Source organism: Thermobia domestica, chromosome 5, assembly GCF_964235325.1.
Source record: "Thermobia domestica chromosome 5, izTheDome1.hap1.1, whole genome shotgun sequence".
Lineage (NCBI taxonomy): Eukaryota > Metazoa > Arthropoda > Insecta > Zygentoma > Lepismatidae > Thermobia > Thermobia domestica.
Window position 1 is genome coordinate 21,039,926 of NC_137458.1, and position 15,898 is coordinate 21,055,823.

At 37.2% G+C, this 15,898-nt stretch overlaps 1 protein-coding gene across 2 annotated transcripts in view; it reads left to right on the forward strand.

Moving 5' to 3' along the window:
• The window catches only part of LOC145685782 (uncharacterized), a 296,487-nt gene that overhangs the window by 217,625 nt on the left and 62,964 nt on the right, over positions 1 to 15,898 (forward strand). For both annotated transcript variants that reach the window (XM_081758309.1, XM_081758308.1), the window contains exon 3: positions 1 to 144. In XM_081758309.1, the coding sequence (XP_081614435.1) occupies positions 1 to 144 (144 nt within the window). The remainder of the gene's footprint in view (positions 145 to 15,898) is intronic.

Consider the following 15,898-nt stretch of genomic DNA (forward strand, 5'->3'; position numbering starts at 1 on the left):
GCCCCCTTGTGAGTGCGTTGACAAATAAGTTCGGATGTCGAACGGTCTGTGTTGCTGGCAGCATTTTAGGATGTTTGGCTTTTGTTTTAAGCATTTTCTCACCGACTGTCAATGTACTTATGCTTACTTACGGTGTTATGGGCGGTAAGTTATATGCATATTTGGTTTAAGTTTATTGTTTTAAGTTGTATGCTTATCTGGCAAAACTTAAATTCCAGATTCTACCCCTCCCCTATACGCTCAAGATATTTCTAGTTCTTTTATAAGATCATTTTTGTGTTAGAAAATAAGGTGTGTAACATAATCGCTAATAATTCCAGATTTTTTTCTCATTTCTCAAAATTCTCTCATAGTTAAGTGGATAGAGTACGATCCTTTGACGGGAGACACGGGTTCGATTCTTGGCGGCAGTTCCGTGCCGTGCCGAGTGACGGCGCCGAAGTAAGGGGGCCCAAAATTCGGGAGGAAAAAAAGAGAAGAAAAGAAAAAAGAGGAAAATTTATAAGAGTGGTCCTATAATGTTTTTCATGTTAGGAGAATGCATGTGCACATATACAAAATGGAAGGAAAAAAGTAATTAAAAAGTGCTCAAAATCAAGGAAAAACCGGATTTTTTTATTTTTGAAAATTTTATCTCGCTTCGCGCCAACCATGGTGGCGCTTCGTGGCTCGTCTGTCCACCTCACTCATGTGTACGGGGGCGCCGTCGTATACTCTCGCCCCGGGCGCTGATTTTCCACGGCACGGCACTGCTTAGCGGCATCTCATGTGGTTCGGATTCCACGTTAAGCTGCAGGTCCACGTCTCATATAGCCTCACTGCTAAAAGTAACAATAAACTCAAAATCAAATTAAATCTTTATTTTTTTCATGCAAGGAGTTAAACATCTTTACAGTTATACATATGAGAAGCACGGTGACTCAAAGGTAGAGCTCTCATCCCTTGTGCGAAGGGTCTCGGTTCGAACCCAAGGCATGTGAGTTTGTGGTGAACAATATCGTACCTGTGTGTTTTCTCGGAGTTTTCCTCCCATTCTCATTCACCACCAATTATTTTGTAATCTTAAAGTCATCTATTTCCTTTAATCTAAAGGGCATAATCGTGGGACGTTAAATTAATTATTATATAATTTTATATTATATATATATAATTTTTAATTTAACATAGTCACATTGTTCTCAAGAAGACATTTTGTGCATTTATTTCAGAAATATTATACATACGTTTCTAAAATGAGTGCACAAACTGTCGGCATTAGTAAGTAAGCTAGAACAGTTTCATAGGTCCCCAACACCTTTCAATATAGCTAACTCAATATAGCTAATTCAATAGATGCCCTAACATGCAGGTTCCAAATACGAGGGCTGTCTAAAAAGTATCCGACCTTTGGCCAGAAAAATAGTTGCGAATACCTGACAGATTTGGACCCTAATCCCCTTCAAAGTAGGCCCCTTGTGCTTCCACACACTTAGCCCACCGATCCTTCCACTGCTGGAAACACCGCTGGAAGTCTTCTTTTGGAATGTTGTTCAGCTCCGTCGTCGTGTTCCGCATTATGTCTTCTCTACTCTCAAAACGGGATCCCTTCAGAGGCGTCTTCAATTTTGGAAACAACCAGAAGTCACAAGGAGCCAGGTCTGGAGAGTAGAGAGGTTGGCGAACGGTTGTAATTCCATGTTTGGCTAAGAACGTGTGGATCAATTGGGATGAATGTGCTGGGGCGTTGTCATGATGGACGTGCCAGTTCTTCGCTGTCCACATGTCTGGTCTTTTGCGCCGGACTGCGTCACGGAGTCGCCTGAGAACATCTTGATAGTACTCCTTTGTCACTGTTTGTCCTTCCGGTGCGTACTCGTGATGCACAATTCCACGGGCATCGAAGAAAACAGTCAGCAACACCTTGATTTTGCTTCGCACCTGCCGCGCTTTCTTCGGCCTTGGAGAATCGGGATGCTTCCATTGAGACGATTGTTGTTTGTTTCTGGGTCGTACCCGTACACCCATGACTCATCTCCAGTTATCACGGAATTCAGATACCCAGGATCAGTGTTGGTGGTGTCCAGAAGGTCCTGTGCAACGTCAAAACGGGTGTCTTTTTGTTTCTGAGACAACAACTTGGGTACAAATTTAGCAGCCACTCGTTTCATGTTCAAATCGTCACGCAAAATTGCATGTGCAGAATCTTTACTCACTCCAACATCTTCTGCAATCTCCCGCACTGTCAAACGGCGATCTGCCATCACCAAATTTCGCACCCGCTCAACAACAGCTGCATTCCGAGCAGTTTGGGGCCTGCCGCTACGCTGCTCACTCTCGACTGATGTGCGGCCATCTTTGAATCGGTTGAACCATTGTTTAATTTGTGTTACACCCATCGCATCTTCTCCAAACACCTGCTGAATCTTACGAATTGTTTGGCTTTGAGAATCACCCAGCCTTTGACAGAATTTGATGCAGTATCTTTGCTCAATTCGTTCAGTCATCTTGCGAGAAACACTAAATCCGACGAACACTACCAACAGCACCTCACTTCGTGACCACCAGCTCTCGACTGGCACACGCGAACGCGGTGAAAAAATTCAAGCATGCGCATTAAGGTTCCTCCTTCCACCGTGCACGGTGGCGCCGCCTGAGAATCACTACTTTGCGTGGAAAAAATTAAGGTCGGATACTTTTTAGACAGGCCTCGTATGTAAGTGTATTATCTATTGAATTTAATAACTATAGCTAATTTAATAATAACTATAAAGTTTAAAAAAAATCTTTTTTAGTTTGTTCTGGCAATGATGCTCTTCGGGCATTCTCATCTGGTTGTTTTCTAAATAGTTTCTAAATAAATATTATACACTTGCATTTTAATTTACTGTAGTAGTTATTTATACACAAGTCTGTTTACAACACTTTTGTCACTTCTATCGCTACAACAAGTTGGGTTCTGAACAATATGTACAGTATTGTTTTAAAAAATTCTGGTCACTTACCCCTCTTTAAAAGGGTGTATCTACATAACTATATGGGCCCCAATTTAGTGCTTTGGCTTCAAATACAGGCCTTAAACTGTCAAAGAAGATTGACATTTGGTTGGAGTACTTCGATGTATGGATATGAGTAGTGTACTTTTCAGAGAGAGATAGGTGACCAGGATTTTTTGGACAAGGCTGCACATAGAGACAAATTGAAAGAAATCTAAATTCGAGTTTTTCTGTCTTAAATTACATATTTTGTACAGTAATGTTATAAAAATGAGCACTCATGTTCAAAAGTCTATATTGGACACTCTAGTTCAGGTCCTTTGTGAAAGAATGTTGGGGTCTTGTCGGATTGCTGTGTAGGAGTGAAGACATTTGGGTGGTTGAATGATACAGCATTGTGTTTGGCAACCAAAATAGTTTCTTTAATGCAAAAACAAACGCAATATTGTGATAGAAAAATTTAAACTATGTTTGCAAGTCGGTTCCATGTATGGACAAAGCACAACACGACACACGTGCAAGCGATAATCAATTCCAACCAGACCCTAATGATCATGTCTGGCATGATAGTGCCTATTGCTTCGTTGTGAGAAACCTGTACTATAATAATAATAATAATAATAATAATAATAATAATAATAATAATAATAATAATAATAATAATAATAATAATAGTGTGAGATCGGGGTTCTTGGGAGCCAAGGAATCGGTCGTCTGCGTCCGATCCATTGATATCCAAAACCAACATCGAAAGCATGTGAAACAACATGAGCAAAGTGAAGGTGTGCGCTATCGTGCTGGAAGATAATTTGAAAATAAGTATACTTGAAAGGGGTTTGCTGCTGCCAGGAGCCAATCAGAAGAAAGATATTTCAGCTGTTGTACGTACGTAAGATTGTACAGTTATCCTGTACCTCATAGTGTCTGATAAAGCCAAAGAGTTAGTTGGTGAAACTATAACATGTATTTAATTTTTAATGAAAATATATGGTTTTGCTCAGCAAATAATTAGTGTTTAAGAATATACAAAGCAAAACTTCTACTTATTAAAATGTATGTCTTTTCGTTTTAATTCACACATGACGTACTGTGCCTGTGTCTTTCCTATGCCATGCCCCGACATGCCGCCTTTAAGAGAAACCAGCTCGGTTGTGGCTCGTCGTTCGCGATCAATCGGCTTTCTTCGGAGCACTCGAAGCACAGAAACGTCTTCCTTCTTGCAATCCATCATGGGAAATGTTGTTGAAAGCAGCAGCGGAACGGCATGGTACGTGAGAATTGTCGCGGCCATAGCACGGACGATGCGTGGCAGGGAAACGGCATAGTACGGCACAGCACCCTGTGTGTGAATCAGCCCTAATATTGAGACTAATATGGACTATTGAATATAAGCTTATTTTCTTTAACATTATTGTACAAAATGCGTTATTTAAGATTAAGAAACTAGAACTTTATTATGATATTTTTTTTCTTTTAGTGTCCGTTATATGTGATTATTTTGCGAAAACTCTTGTAAAATTTATTCTGCTGTAAGAATGAAAATTCATTAATAATGACATGAAGGTTGCCCCTCTTTCATTGATAGTTCCGTAAAGTCCCTAGGGCTGAGTATGGCGTTAAAGACTTCATACTTTCTTGATTTTTGCATTCAAGAAGTTGAGTAGTCAATGCTGCACTCCTGTCTGTTATATTTTCCAAGGTTTTTAATTTCAAAAAGGCTGTGTGTGTGAAAGACTGAGAACGATGGTAGAACGATAAAAAAATATCCCTTCTTCGCGGATCAAACCCGGGCCCAGGTGGCAGGTAGACGCCTGACTGAGTACATTACCGTGGATCTGAAAATTCATATCCTGAATGTAAAAGCACACACGTCACATTCACTGTTTCTTCTCATGTGGTTTTCTTTCTTTCTCCACGTATGAGGGTACAGCAACGTTGCTAACTCTACTTATTTTTCGGTAGATCTCTTGAATTTTCAGCTGATCTATTGCTCTGCTGATGGATTTTCAAAAATAACAATAAATCTTCTGATATTTTCACCAGCTCCAAAATAAAGAAATTATTACTTTCATGTGTAGCCTATTACTAAAATTCACAAAAAAAGGTTAATCAGGTAGCAACAACGATGTCGAATGACAGACAGAGAGGTATGATAGAAATAAGTGTGGTAAATAAGATGACTCTTCTTCCTTTAAAAAAAAAAAAAAAAAAAAAGTTCCAAAACCTTAATTATTCAGTAACAGAAAAGGTGTATGTTTTTTCTAGTTTATTATAAAATACAAGTGGGTGAAGAATATTTAAATAACATCATGCAAACCTCTAATTAAACACCTCAAAACTTGCATCAGTATGACTATAGATTGCTTGTTCGATTTTTTATTAATTTTAAAAATGCTATTGAAATTTTCTTAAATACTCTTGTGTGAGCTGTCCTGGATTCTATTCTCGGTGATTCAGTGCTAGAGCGTTCACCTCTGTGCATGGGATCCTTGGTTCAATTCCAGCTCGCGTCAGGTGAGCTTTGTGGTGGACAAACACCGTGTGTATGAGTTTTGTCGATGTTCTCCCGTTTCCTCTCACTTTCTTCATTCCACAATGTTCATTCGTTTCTCATCATCATCGCCTCTTAAACGTAGGACGTAAAACTTAAAGATTTCATTTTTCATTTCATTTCGATTCTCGGTGAGGACACACGGTCCAAAAGGTGTTACAGCTTTCTCAGGCCAGCCCTTCTGAGTGAAGTGTTCCTTGGGTTTTCTGATTCACATCAGGCAAATGTCGGGATGGTACCTAGGCTGCTTGCTTCCTTCCTTCCCCATTCCTTTCTGCCTTCCCGCTTTCTCGGATACCGTGCTTGGCGAGAGATGTAATGCCTCATAAGTGACGGGCACTGTCTCATAAATGCCTCATAAATGCCTCATAAGGCCATATATGCCGGTAATGTCCGTAAATATATATTTATAAACGAATAAATAAAATTTTCGAATGCTTGCTACGGATATCTTGGTTGCCAAGGTTGGCAACTGCTATTCACTCAAAGATGGTGTGACGTGAGCAGAGTGCATACAAAGGCGCGAGAAAAGACCCGGTTGTCCATTCGTTGATTACGTTGTCATAGGTCAGGGATCTACACGAACTTAAGTGTGAGATGACCTACTTGTATTTCTTCAATATTTGGTCGGTTGATTGCAGTTTAACGTCCCTTTTCAGAGCCGAGACTATATGCAACAAGATCTACAATTTAACATGGGTTCCGAAACATTGCTCGGGGCTACATCCAAGGCAAGCCGAGACCACGCGTACCATTAGCGACTCGGTCATGACAAAGCAATTCTTTCAATGAGACTTCTGGTTAACGATTTGTTGGTTGATATGGAGTATAGTGTCCCTTTCAGCAACGAAGCTATATGAGACATGGACCATATTGCTCACGAGGCGAGAAAACAGATTTTCTCGTCTCGTCTCGTAAATTTTATGTCTCGTCTCGATTCTCGAGGAATTATTTCTCGTTTCGTCTCGAATCTCGAAAACATTTTCTTGACTCTGCTTGTAAATTTATGTACAAAATTTGTACGCTGATTTTTTCTTTCGTAATTTCATTTAGAAGTTATCATAATCACTCCGTATCACGAAGGATCCACAAATGGTGTGATGTAACATCATTTAAGACATTTTTATTATTGAAATATATTGTGTAATGACTTGCAAATGATTAGACGTTAACAAATGCTCTTCATGGTGTTCGTACAACCAATTTATCAATTTGTAATTTTTAATCTACGAATCATGGAACACCAAAGCATTGTTTGAAATATAAGACTTGGGTAAAGTACTGTTGCAAACGAGCCTTGTAAAATTTCTCGTCTCGAAAACGAGATGAAAATTGTCATATTTGACGTGTTGTCTCGAATTTAAAAATATAACTCTTGTCTCCTTAAGATGAGATTGAGTGTTTTAAAATTCTGCATACGCCACTAAAACCTGTGACAAACATCTTGGCATTTCAGCTAAACGAATAAAACGCAAGCTCTGGCGCGACGTTGCCAAGTGGTAAAGGGGTGTGGCTATAGCTAAGTAGACAAACTACACCGCGATCAGGTGGCAGAGGATAGACGTGGATGTGTACAAAATAAACGTGGCAATACCGCTGCCCTCTCATTTGCTATCAGCATTTAAAGGGAACTTGAAGCATCGCCTTCAAATGCCAAGATGTTTGTCACACCGTTTAGTTGGGCGTACTTCTTTGCGCCTGAGGTAATCTAACCTAATATATTAGAAACTTAATAAATATGCACGCAGAACAGGCGCGCACCCAGAAATTTTTGTCAGGTAAACTGCACACGAGTGCACTCCTGGTGGAGACAAAACAGAAGTATATTATTTTAAAAGAGTTACGAAGTTTTTGGGGTGGCCCCTGCTGGTGGATTGGGCCCCTGGTATAGAACATTGTAAAAATAAATAGTTGGTTTGCGTTGTTTTCAACATAAACAAACCAACATAAATTAATTTTCCATTTTAAACTTGTATTTTTATGTTTATTTATTTTTTATTTATTTATTTATTTATTTATTTATTTTTTAATATGACAATGTTGTCCTACAACGGAAATGATCCTAAATACCTATAATATTGTTTAAAACAGGAAGGAAGGAAGTTAGTAAAAGCGCAATTACTTTTTTATCTAGGATTTCTTTATTTTATTTATTTATTTTTGTTTTCAAGTACAAATTCCATTACATTGATATCACTGAAACTTGTTCTAAAAGTGAAAATGCTACACGTGTATCAGAACTGGAAAAAAGAACCTCTTGTTGTTGCTCCACAAATGTCAATGCGTCATGATTTTGCATTTGGCCACGTAAATGAAAAAGAAAAAGAGAATTGATCCGAAATCGACAAGAGGATGATTAACGATATCACTGTTGTTTATTTCTTTTGTGTGCAGAATAAAAAAAGGGGCAAAGAAGAGTGAAGAGGTTAGTTTTTATTCTCCTTCTTTTTTCTACTTGGTGAATGTAGACTACATCTTCTTCACTTTCTGGAAACCATCCAAATTGGTTTGATGTGAACGAATGCTCTTGGTGAGCTGTTTGTTTGCAGTGCTCGTCTGCATCCGTCGCAGTGTTGTTTTGGATGAGATGGAAGTTTCCACTGACTTTTTAAATACCTCAATAAAATTGAGTGTGTGCCTTTTTTTAAAACCTATTCCTTTTTTATTTGTCAAATAAGGGGGCGTACTAACGAAACAGTCCTCGGAATGAATTGACATTAGGAAGAAACAATATTGCTAAAATAAAAAAATAAAAAAAAGACACTTGATAATCAAGAACACTTGTAACTGAGATTTGGCATTGAGTATTTTTTTTCTCCCTTGCATTTTTAATTGACTGATAAAAGCAGAGACACAAGAAAATTTCCAGCAACCTTGATGCAAACTACACTGCCTCAATGTTACCAGAACATGTCCTTTTAAATTAGCTTTCGTTCTTCATGTAAAATTTTCCATTCAACTTTCAGATCAAAGTTTAACAATCAAAAATTGAGTTGGAGAAAGACTTGCCAATCTAGTGTGTTTCTTGTTTAACAACTATATAGACATGTATTTAATATCAATCTGTCTTTTGCAATGGTGAAGGTCACTTGGTTAGAAATTCGACAATTTCAAGAGCAAGTTCAAGGGTATACGCTTAAAGTAAACTGTTGATCCATTGTCTTTAAGAGCATTATTTATTTTTAAGTCTCCCATCCCACAGTCTTTTATTTAGGTTAAAGGAGGCTTCAATTTAACGATATGATGGAGTGAATGATGATGGGACAATACAAACACCCTTGCCCTAAAAGAAATCAAACCCACGACAGAAAGGTCTTTCTATCGCCAACCTAATAACATGGCGGTCTACGAATAAACATGAAGAAGTACATGATCTTTTTTTTCTTGTGTAGTAGAAAGAATGCAACTGGACTTCATAATACCTGAATCGAGAAGCGACTTTTAGCCATGAGAATATTTTCTTTAGCCTTTTGGTTACAAACCAGGCCCGTATCCACGGGGGCCGTCATCCTCATAATTTTTACTGGCCCTCCTAAAATTTTCATGGTAGGCTTGCAAATGAACTATAATATGGTGATGAACTATAATATGTTTGGGTCGGGCCCCTTAACTTCTAGCGGGCCCCCTTTACTTTTTTGGAACTGCCTACGGGCTTGTTACCAACCACATTCTAGCCAGCTACAAGATATAAGACAGTGTTGGCCGACTTTTAGGAAAATATATATATTCATAACGTTACTTTCAATCTTAGGTCTTAATTGGTCTAGACACATGAAAGAAGAACCAAGATAAAAGAAATATAACAAATATTCAGAAAATGTAACACACATTCAATGAGCTGTCGCCTTAGACACTGACGTGACTTTCTTTTAGCTGGAGCCTCCAGGTACTGACTGCGGTTCACGAGGCGAACTACTGCCAATTGTATATGTATCTACCGGTCCAGGGATGCAATCATTACATATAGAGATACACATCGACTCTGGCCTGAGGTCTATGCCAGAATTTAATATATATATATATACGTATATATGTTATTCCGAAGAGGGTTATGCTATATCGGAAATGTACGTTGTGTAATGCGTATTGTAAATCGTATTCCGTACTTCGAACTCATTTTCAAACATGTTTTACTAACCGCCGAAAGTTTAAGGGCCCCGCAAGTCTCATCGCTCCCCGGCAACGAGGAGTCTGCCGAGCTCCAAGTTACGCTACTGATCTCAGCGGGTAAGGAAAATGGAAAACGATCCCCAAGTATGTTTCTTACTTTCTCCTGTCCCGTAGCGCCATATAAATTGTAAATCACTGCGTTATATTTATCAATTTCATCATGCCAAGCGATTAAATCTCGTATTGTTAGTCATAATCATGGATGTACACAGGGGTGGGTCCTGGGGGTACGGACACCCCCAACTTTTCCCTAAATTTAGTCTAATTTTAGGGATGATTTCAGAAATTTTAATGAATTTTTCCTCATATTATATTATGTTGACCATCTCGGAAACAAATATCTACGTCTGCACGCTAACAACGTCTATTAGTTTCAGATAGGAGACAGCGCACCTAGCGACAACTATTAGCTTAGCATGACGTCACATACTTTTAGTTGTCTTGGTGATCGCCATTTTATTTTCTAAACACTGCTACGAACCTGAATCTAAATATAAGAAACATAGAGAAATGTGTTCGTTTCCGAATTGAAACGATTGAGTAAAATTAATATTTTGTGTTAGAAATATATACAAATGTATTCAATAAATGAAATCTGAAAAAAGATTGAAAAAGTAATTAGGTAACTATAGGCCTACAGGGCGTTTCAAAACAACACCAACAACCTTTGGGATGTGATTCCTGACATCAAGACATGACAAAAAGTACAGACCTACCTGGGTGCACAAATGCTTCCTTTCGAAGATATAGGCTGCTGAAAACATGAAAAAGTGAACTTTAAAGGTCCATAGCTCAAATATTATAGGACCTACCGTAGTCGGATCAAGACTTCACTTAGTAACTAGTATGTGCCCTATCCAAATATCCATGTTTCAGAATCCTAAGATACTTCCGCAACAATTTTTGTCGAGGTAGTTGGTAGGTACTTCAAATTATATGGCCGTAACCAAACTCCCTCTATAAAATATGTTGTGTGAGTACAGCAAGATTCAGAAACATGTATTTTTGGATAGTGCACATATTAGTTTCTAAGTGAAGTCTTGACCCGACTACAGTAGGTCTCAATAGTATTGGAGCTATGGACCTTTAAAGTTTGTTTCCATATTTTCGGCAGCCTATAACTCCGAGAGGAAGCATTTATGCACTCAGGTTGCTCTATACTTTTTTACCTTATCTTGGTGTCAGGAATCACCTCCCAAACGTTGTCGATGTTGTTTTGAAACACCCTGTATAAATACTGTTAGACTTATTTATAAAACAAGCATTTTAAGTAAAATCAGTGTTTCACGTGTTTAGTGACCTGTCTTTTTTCCCCTAAAATCCTACATTTTGTTTTTATATATTTTGAGATTACATGAAGTCTTTTAAAGTGTACTCACCTTGTTCAACGTCGCACGTCCAATATAAATAACCCTGGACAATTTTGATATAGAGTAGTATTGGTATCACATTTAATATTACAATCTTGAACAAAATTACTGTTTAAGATGTTTAAAATCTATGCTGAACTTCATATAATTGAATGCTTTACTGTACTGTCAGAACATATGTTTATGTAAGTTAATAAGAAATTAAATAAAATGAAATATCGCAGTTTAACGTCCCACGTTTGCGCCCTTAAGGCTAAGGGAAACGGATGACTAAGGCAAGTGCGTGATGATGGAAGAATGGGTAGAATGAGAATGTGGAAGGAAACAGGAGTACCCTGAAAAAACCTAAGAACACAATGGTGTCCACCACAAATATGATGTCCACCGGGGATCGAACCAGGGACCCCATGCACCAGAGGTATGCGCTCTACCACTGAGCCACCGTGCCCTCATAAGTTAACAAGAGATGTAAGGAAAGGTCCAATATATGCCCATCAATCAGAAATGAGTATAGATTGAAAATTCCCAGCACACATGTAGTACAAGCATAAGTTTTTGAAACAATATTTAACCATTATAATTGTACTTCCATGTTGTAAAGGATACGAATAAGAAATGTAAATGTGTCCATAGAATTATCGTTATTCTAACAGATAATATTATTAATATATATATATATATATATATATATATATATATATATATATATATATATATATATATATATATATATATATATATATATATATATATATATGTGTGTGTGTGTGTGTGTGTGTGTTCTGTACTATTTCTTCTGTGTCGACAGGTCGTCTGTTTCCATATTTGATTGTTTATTCAGGTATTGTGTATAATTGGTTCCCCTTCCGGTGAGTTAGGTGATAATGCGTTAATTATGCAATTTATACCTTATCACTTTACTTACTGTGAAAGGTCAAATGCCTGTAGAAATAAGTTTCATTGGTATCATTCTTCCTTTGCTAACTATTAGATTTTATTCGTAAAATATCCATCTAGAGTGACCGCAAGGATTCGTGAAGCCTGGACTCTGCACGGCTGCTTTCCCTCATGTGCGATGCATCGGAAGAATTCGGTACAATTCGTGGAGCTGCCTTCCGAACGCTCACTTGAGAAAACATGAAACAGCAGAAGTACACTAGCAACGTTGCCAAACTTAGAGGATATAGTGAACGAGCGAAAAGAATTACAGCACGAACACTAACAATTATTCAACAATAATAACAGCAAAAATGTAAAACAACCACAATAAGCTTAACAACAAAACGAAACCTAGCGGCAATCCGACAACACTGCAGTCTCAGGAGATGTTCTCCGTTTAACACGAGAGACAACACTGGCAAAATTTAATGGGCGGGGATTGACGACCGGGACACAGCCTTTCGTTCTATTGGATGGTGAAATTGCCAACTCTCGATCAAGCTTTACGACTCATTGCGATCACTATTAGTAGGTCCATATTCTTTGTTTATAACTTTTCTCGCAATTTTCCATCGTCTTCAAAATATTTTGAAAAATTGTGAACAATTTTGTACACATTGTTCTTGTTTATACTACACTTTACAATATGACTTTTCTTTATGTAATTGTGTAGAAATAAACATGACAATGACCATGGTAACGGAGAAAAATTGACGATATCAGTCTTTCAGTCTATTAGGAGCGTCACTCACAAACTCAGGGGTCTTTTATTTATAATAATTTGCAATTTTCGGATTAGCAGAAAAACAAACAATGCATCCCCCCTTTTCCTTCCCAAACAATGAAAGGGCGGACTGCAGAAGATTACACCTTCACTGGAACCAGCAATTTTAAATATCAAGAGATCTCAGGAGCACTGGATGAGAAATTTATCTTGAAAGCGGTAGGGCCTATGTTCAAACTGCTTTTAAACATTTCCTCTAAGTTAAGTGACAGGCATTGGCGTATTTAAGGGGGTCTTCCGGGCTTAGCCCTCCGAAATTTCATTTATTATTTTAAAGTAAATGAAATATCTTACAAAATTTTCATATTTCCAGGAATAAAGTTAGCAGAGCCCCCCCCCTGAAACAAAATCGTAAATACGCCACTGGTGACAGGTTATTGTTTATCTGCCTACATTATATCCATAACAATAACTCGTTATTAATTCTCATTTCATACTAACATTTAGTTGAAAATATACAAATAAATTATAACGACAGCATTTGCTGATACAACAAAATACTGAATGCCATTTATTGTGTGAACTATCACATTTAATTTGATTGTATAATGTAGGTCAAAGCAACATTATTTTTACTAACAGAAAATACCGCTCAATTTTAAATTCTTTGATCTATGGACTCTTCCACTACGCTATGATACGTGCTACTGTTATTTATGGTTGTAAGCAACGCCTTACCCTTTGCTTTCGAAACATGTATTATCTTGGAACAGTCGATGTCTTGCAAAAGCTGTCTATGTGTCATGGTCATCCACTAACTCACAAACAAGCCATTTGCCAATATTTTATATCATAAACGTACCATTTTAAATGAATACAAATTAACAATTTAAAATTTTATGCTATAATTTTTAAAGATATTAGAAAATTATCTGACCAGTTGTAAAACAAAGACTAGTTTCCAACTCAAGGTCTTAATTATATACAACAAAATTCTTCTGTGTAAAAAAAATCTTTAGTTAAGTGATGTATTCAATTGATGTAAATTTTACAGTATGTTTTTCTTGTCACATGATAAGAGAAAGTGTTGAGCTTGAAAGTTATGGAACAACTTTTCCTTCACTCTGCGATTACGTGAATTAAAAATAGCACTTTTGGTTTGGCATGATACCAGAATATGTTTTGAAGTTCGACATTTGGCTAATAGATGTCTCTGTCTTATCTGTCAAGTTTCCAATACAAAAGTTAGTAATACATTTGTGGATATTGATTCGTTCTCTTTCTATCGGTGAAACTTTGTGTGTGCGTGTGTATGTGTGTCAATGCACTGTACTTGAAGAATATGTCGTAAGGAATAACACCCAAAACAGTAAAGAAATTGTCTATAAAGAATGTTCTCTACTTAAAACAATATACTTGAAATCCGTTTCAAATTTATTTATAAAAAAAGGTTGTAGAAATAATGTAAATAATGGAAAACAATTAATCTTATGTTCGAAGCTAGTAGTGTGATACAAAAACATCTGATCATAAGAATCAACAAGTCTACAATATAGCATAATAGCATAATTTACAATAAATTACCAATCCATATAACAGAGAGCAGGGATGTACGCAGGAATTTATTTCGGGGTGATCCAAAGCTTTTCGGGATAATCCAAATTTAATATGAGAATAACTTTGCGTATATTAAAATTTGTAAAATCATCCCTAAAATTAGATTAAATTTATAGAAAAATTTGTATTTCAGAGTGGGTCCGACCCCCCAGGACTCACCCCCTGCGTACGTCTCACATAGAGTATAATGAAAATCTAGGAAATTTGAATTTTACTGTGAATAGATGTGACAAATGAACAAATTGGAACGCTATCACAGAAGTCATGTTCAGCCTAAACAAATATATTAATTAGCTGATTCAAAGACACTGACTCACATATAAATATTTGGCATTCTTTTCCTGTATCTTAAATTGCATATAGAAGACGAAATATAGTATTATAATTAAATATGGTATCGGAAAGTCATCATCATCAATATACTCTGCCATTATTTGCAGATCACTTGCTGCAACCGAGAAGCTTCGAGGCTCCACGGTCTTCCGCTAACTTCTTCGTCTTCACGTACGATTTTTCTGTTTTGATATCGTCCATCAATTGTAGTCTCCTCTTCCCCCTCCCCCTCTTTCCTGCCACCAGACCCTCTAGCACGTCTTTCATTATACAGTTCCTTCTTAGCTAATGTCCTAACCAGTTTCTCTTATTCTTCTTAATAATATATAAAACTGTTCTTTTCTCCCCCACCATTTGTAACACCCTCTTATTCGTTTTCAGCCCGGTCCAACTAATTCCGTCCATTCTTCTCCACATCCACATTTCAAAAACTTCCTTTTTTTTTGTAATTGTTGTGTAGGAATTCAGAAATCCGAAGCTCCATTAGTCTTAAAATACCAAATATATTATGCACTATAGTCGTAATATGAGAAGTCTGTACTTTCAATTTCCTTTGCATGGTCAATTTTTTTTTTTTTAAATGAACTTCATCAATTTTCTTTGGATCATTTCGATTTCTTTATCTATCTCAATTTTTTAAAACTGTGTGGCATTTACAGCATCCGTAAATTTACATCGTGTTGAAGGCAGATAGGAAACGGGGTTGTGTCTGTAATAAATAAATAAACTCTAGTAAATACAATAAAGGGGATTACGCGAAACTTACATTATCAATGCATGGGATATAGGATATGGATAGCCATTGTTAAAGTTGTTGTTATCCTGTAATATGTTAACGGATTGACTGCATTAACGAACTCGGGTCAAGATAATTGGAATAAGGAAAGCCACTTATCCTTGTATTATAGGCAACCAACGTCTCTTTGCTATTGTGTAGGTTGCATAGAAGCTAGAGAATGTCATGGATTTTAAACGAGATATGAATAGCCACCGTTACCCGTGAAGATATTAACGGATTGACTCCATTAACGAACTCGGACAAGATAATTGCAATAAGAAAAGCTACTTATCCTTGTATTATAGGCAACCAACATTTCTTTGCTATTGTGTAGGTTGCATAGAAGCTAGGGAATGTCATAGATTGTAATCGGGATATGAATAGCCACCGTTACCCGTGAAGATATTAACGGATTCACACCATTAACGAACTCAGTCGAGATAA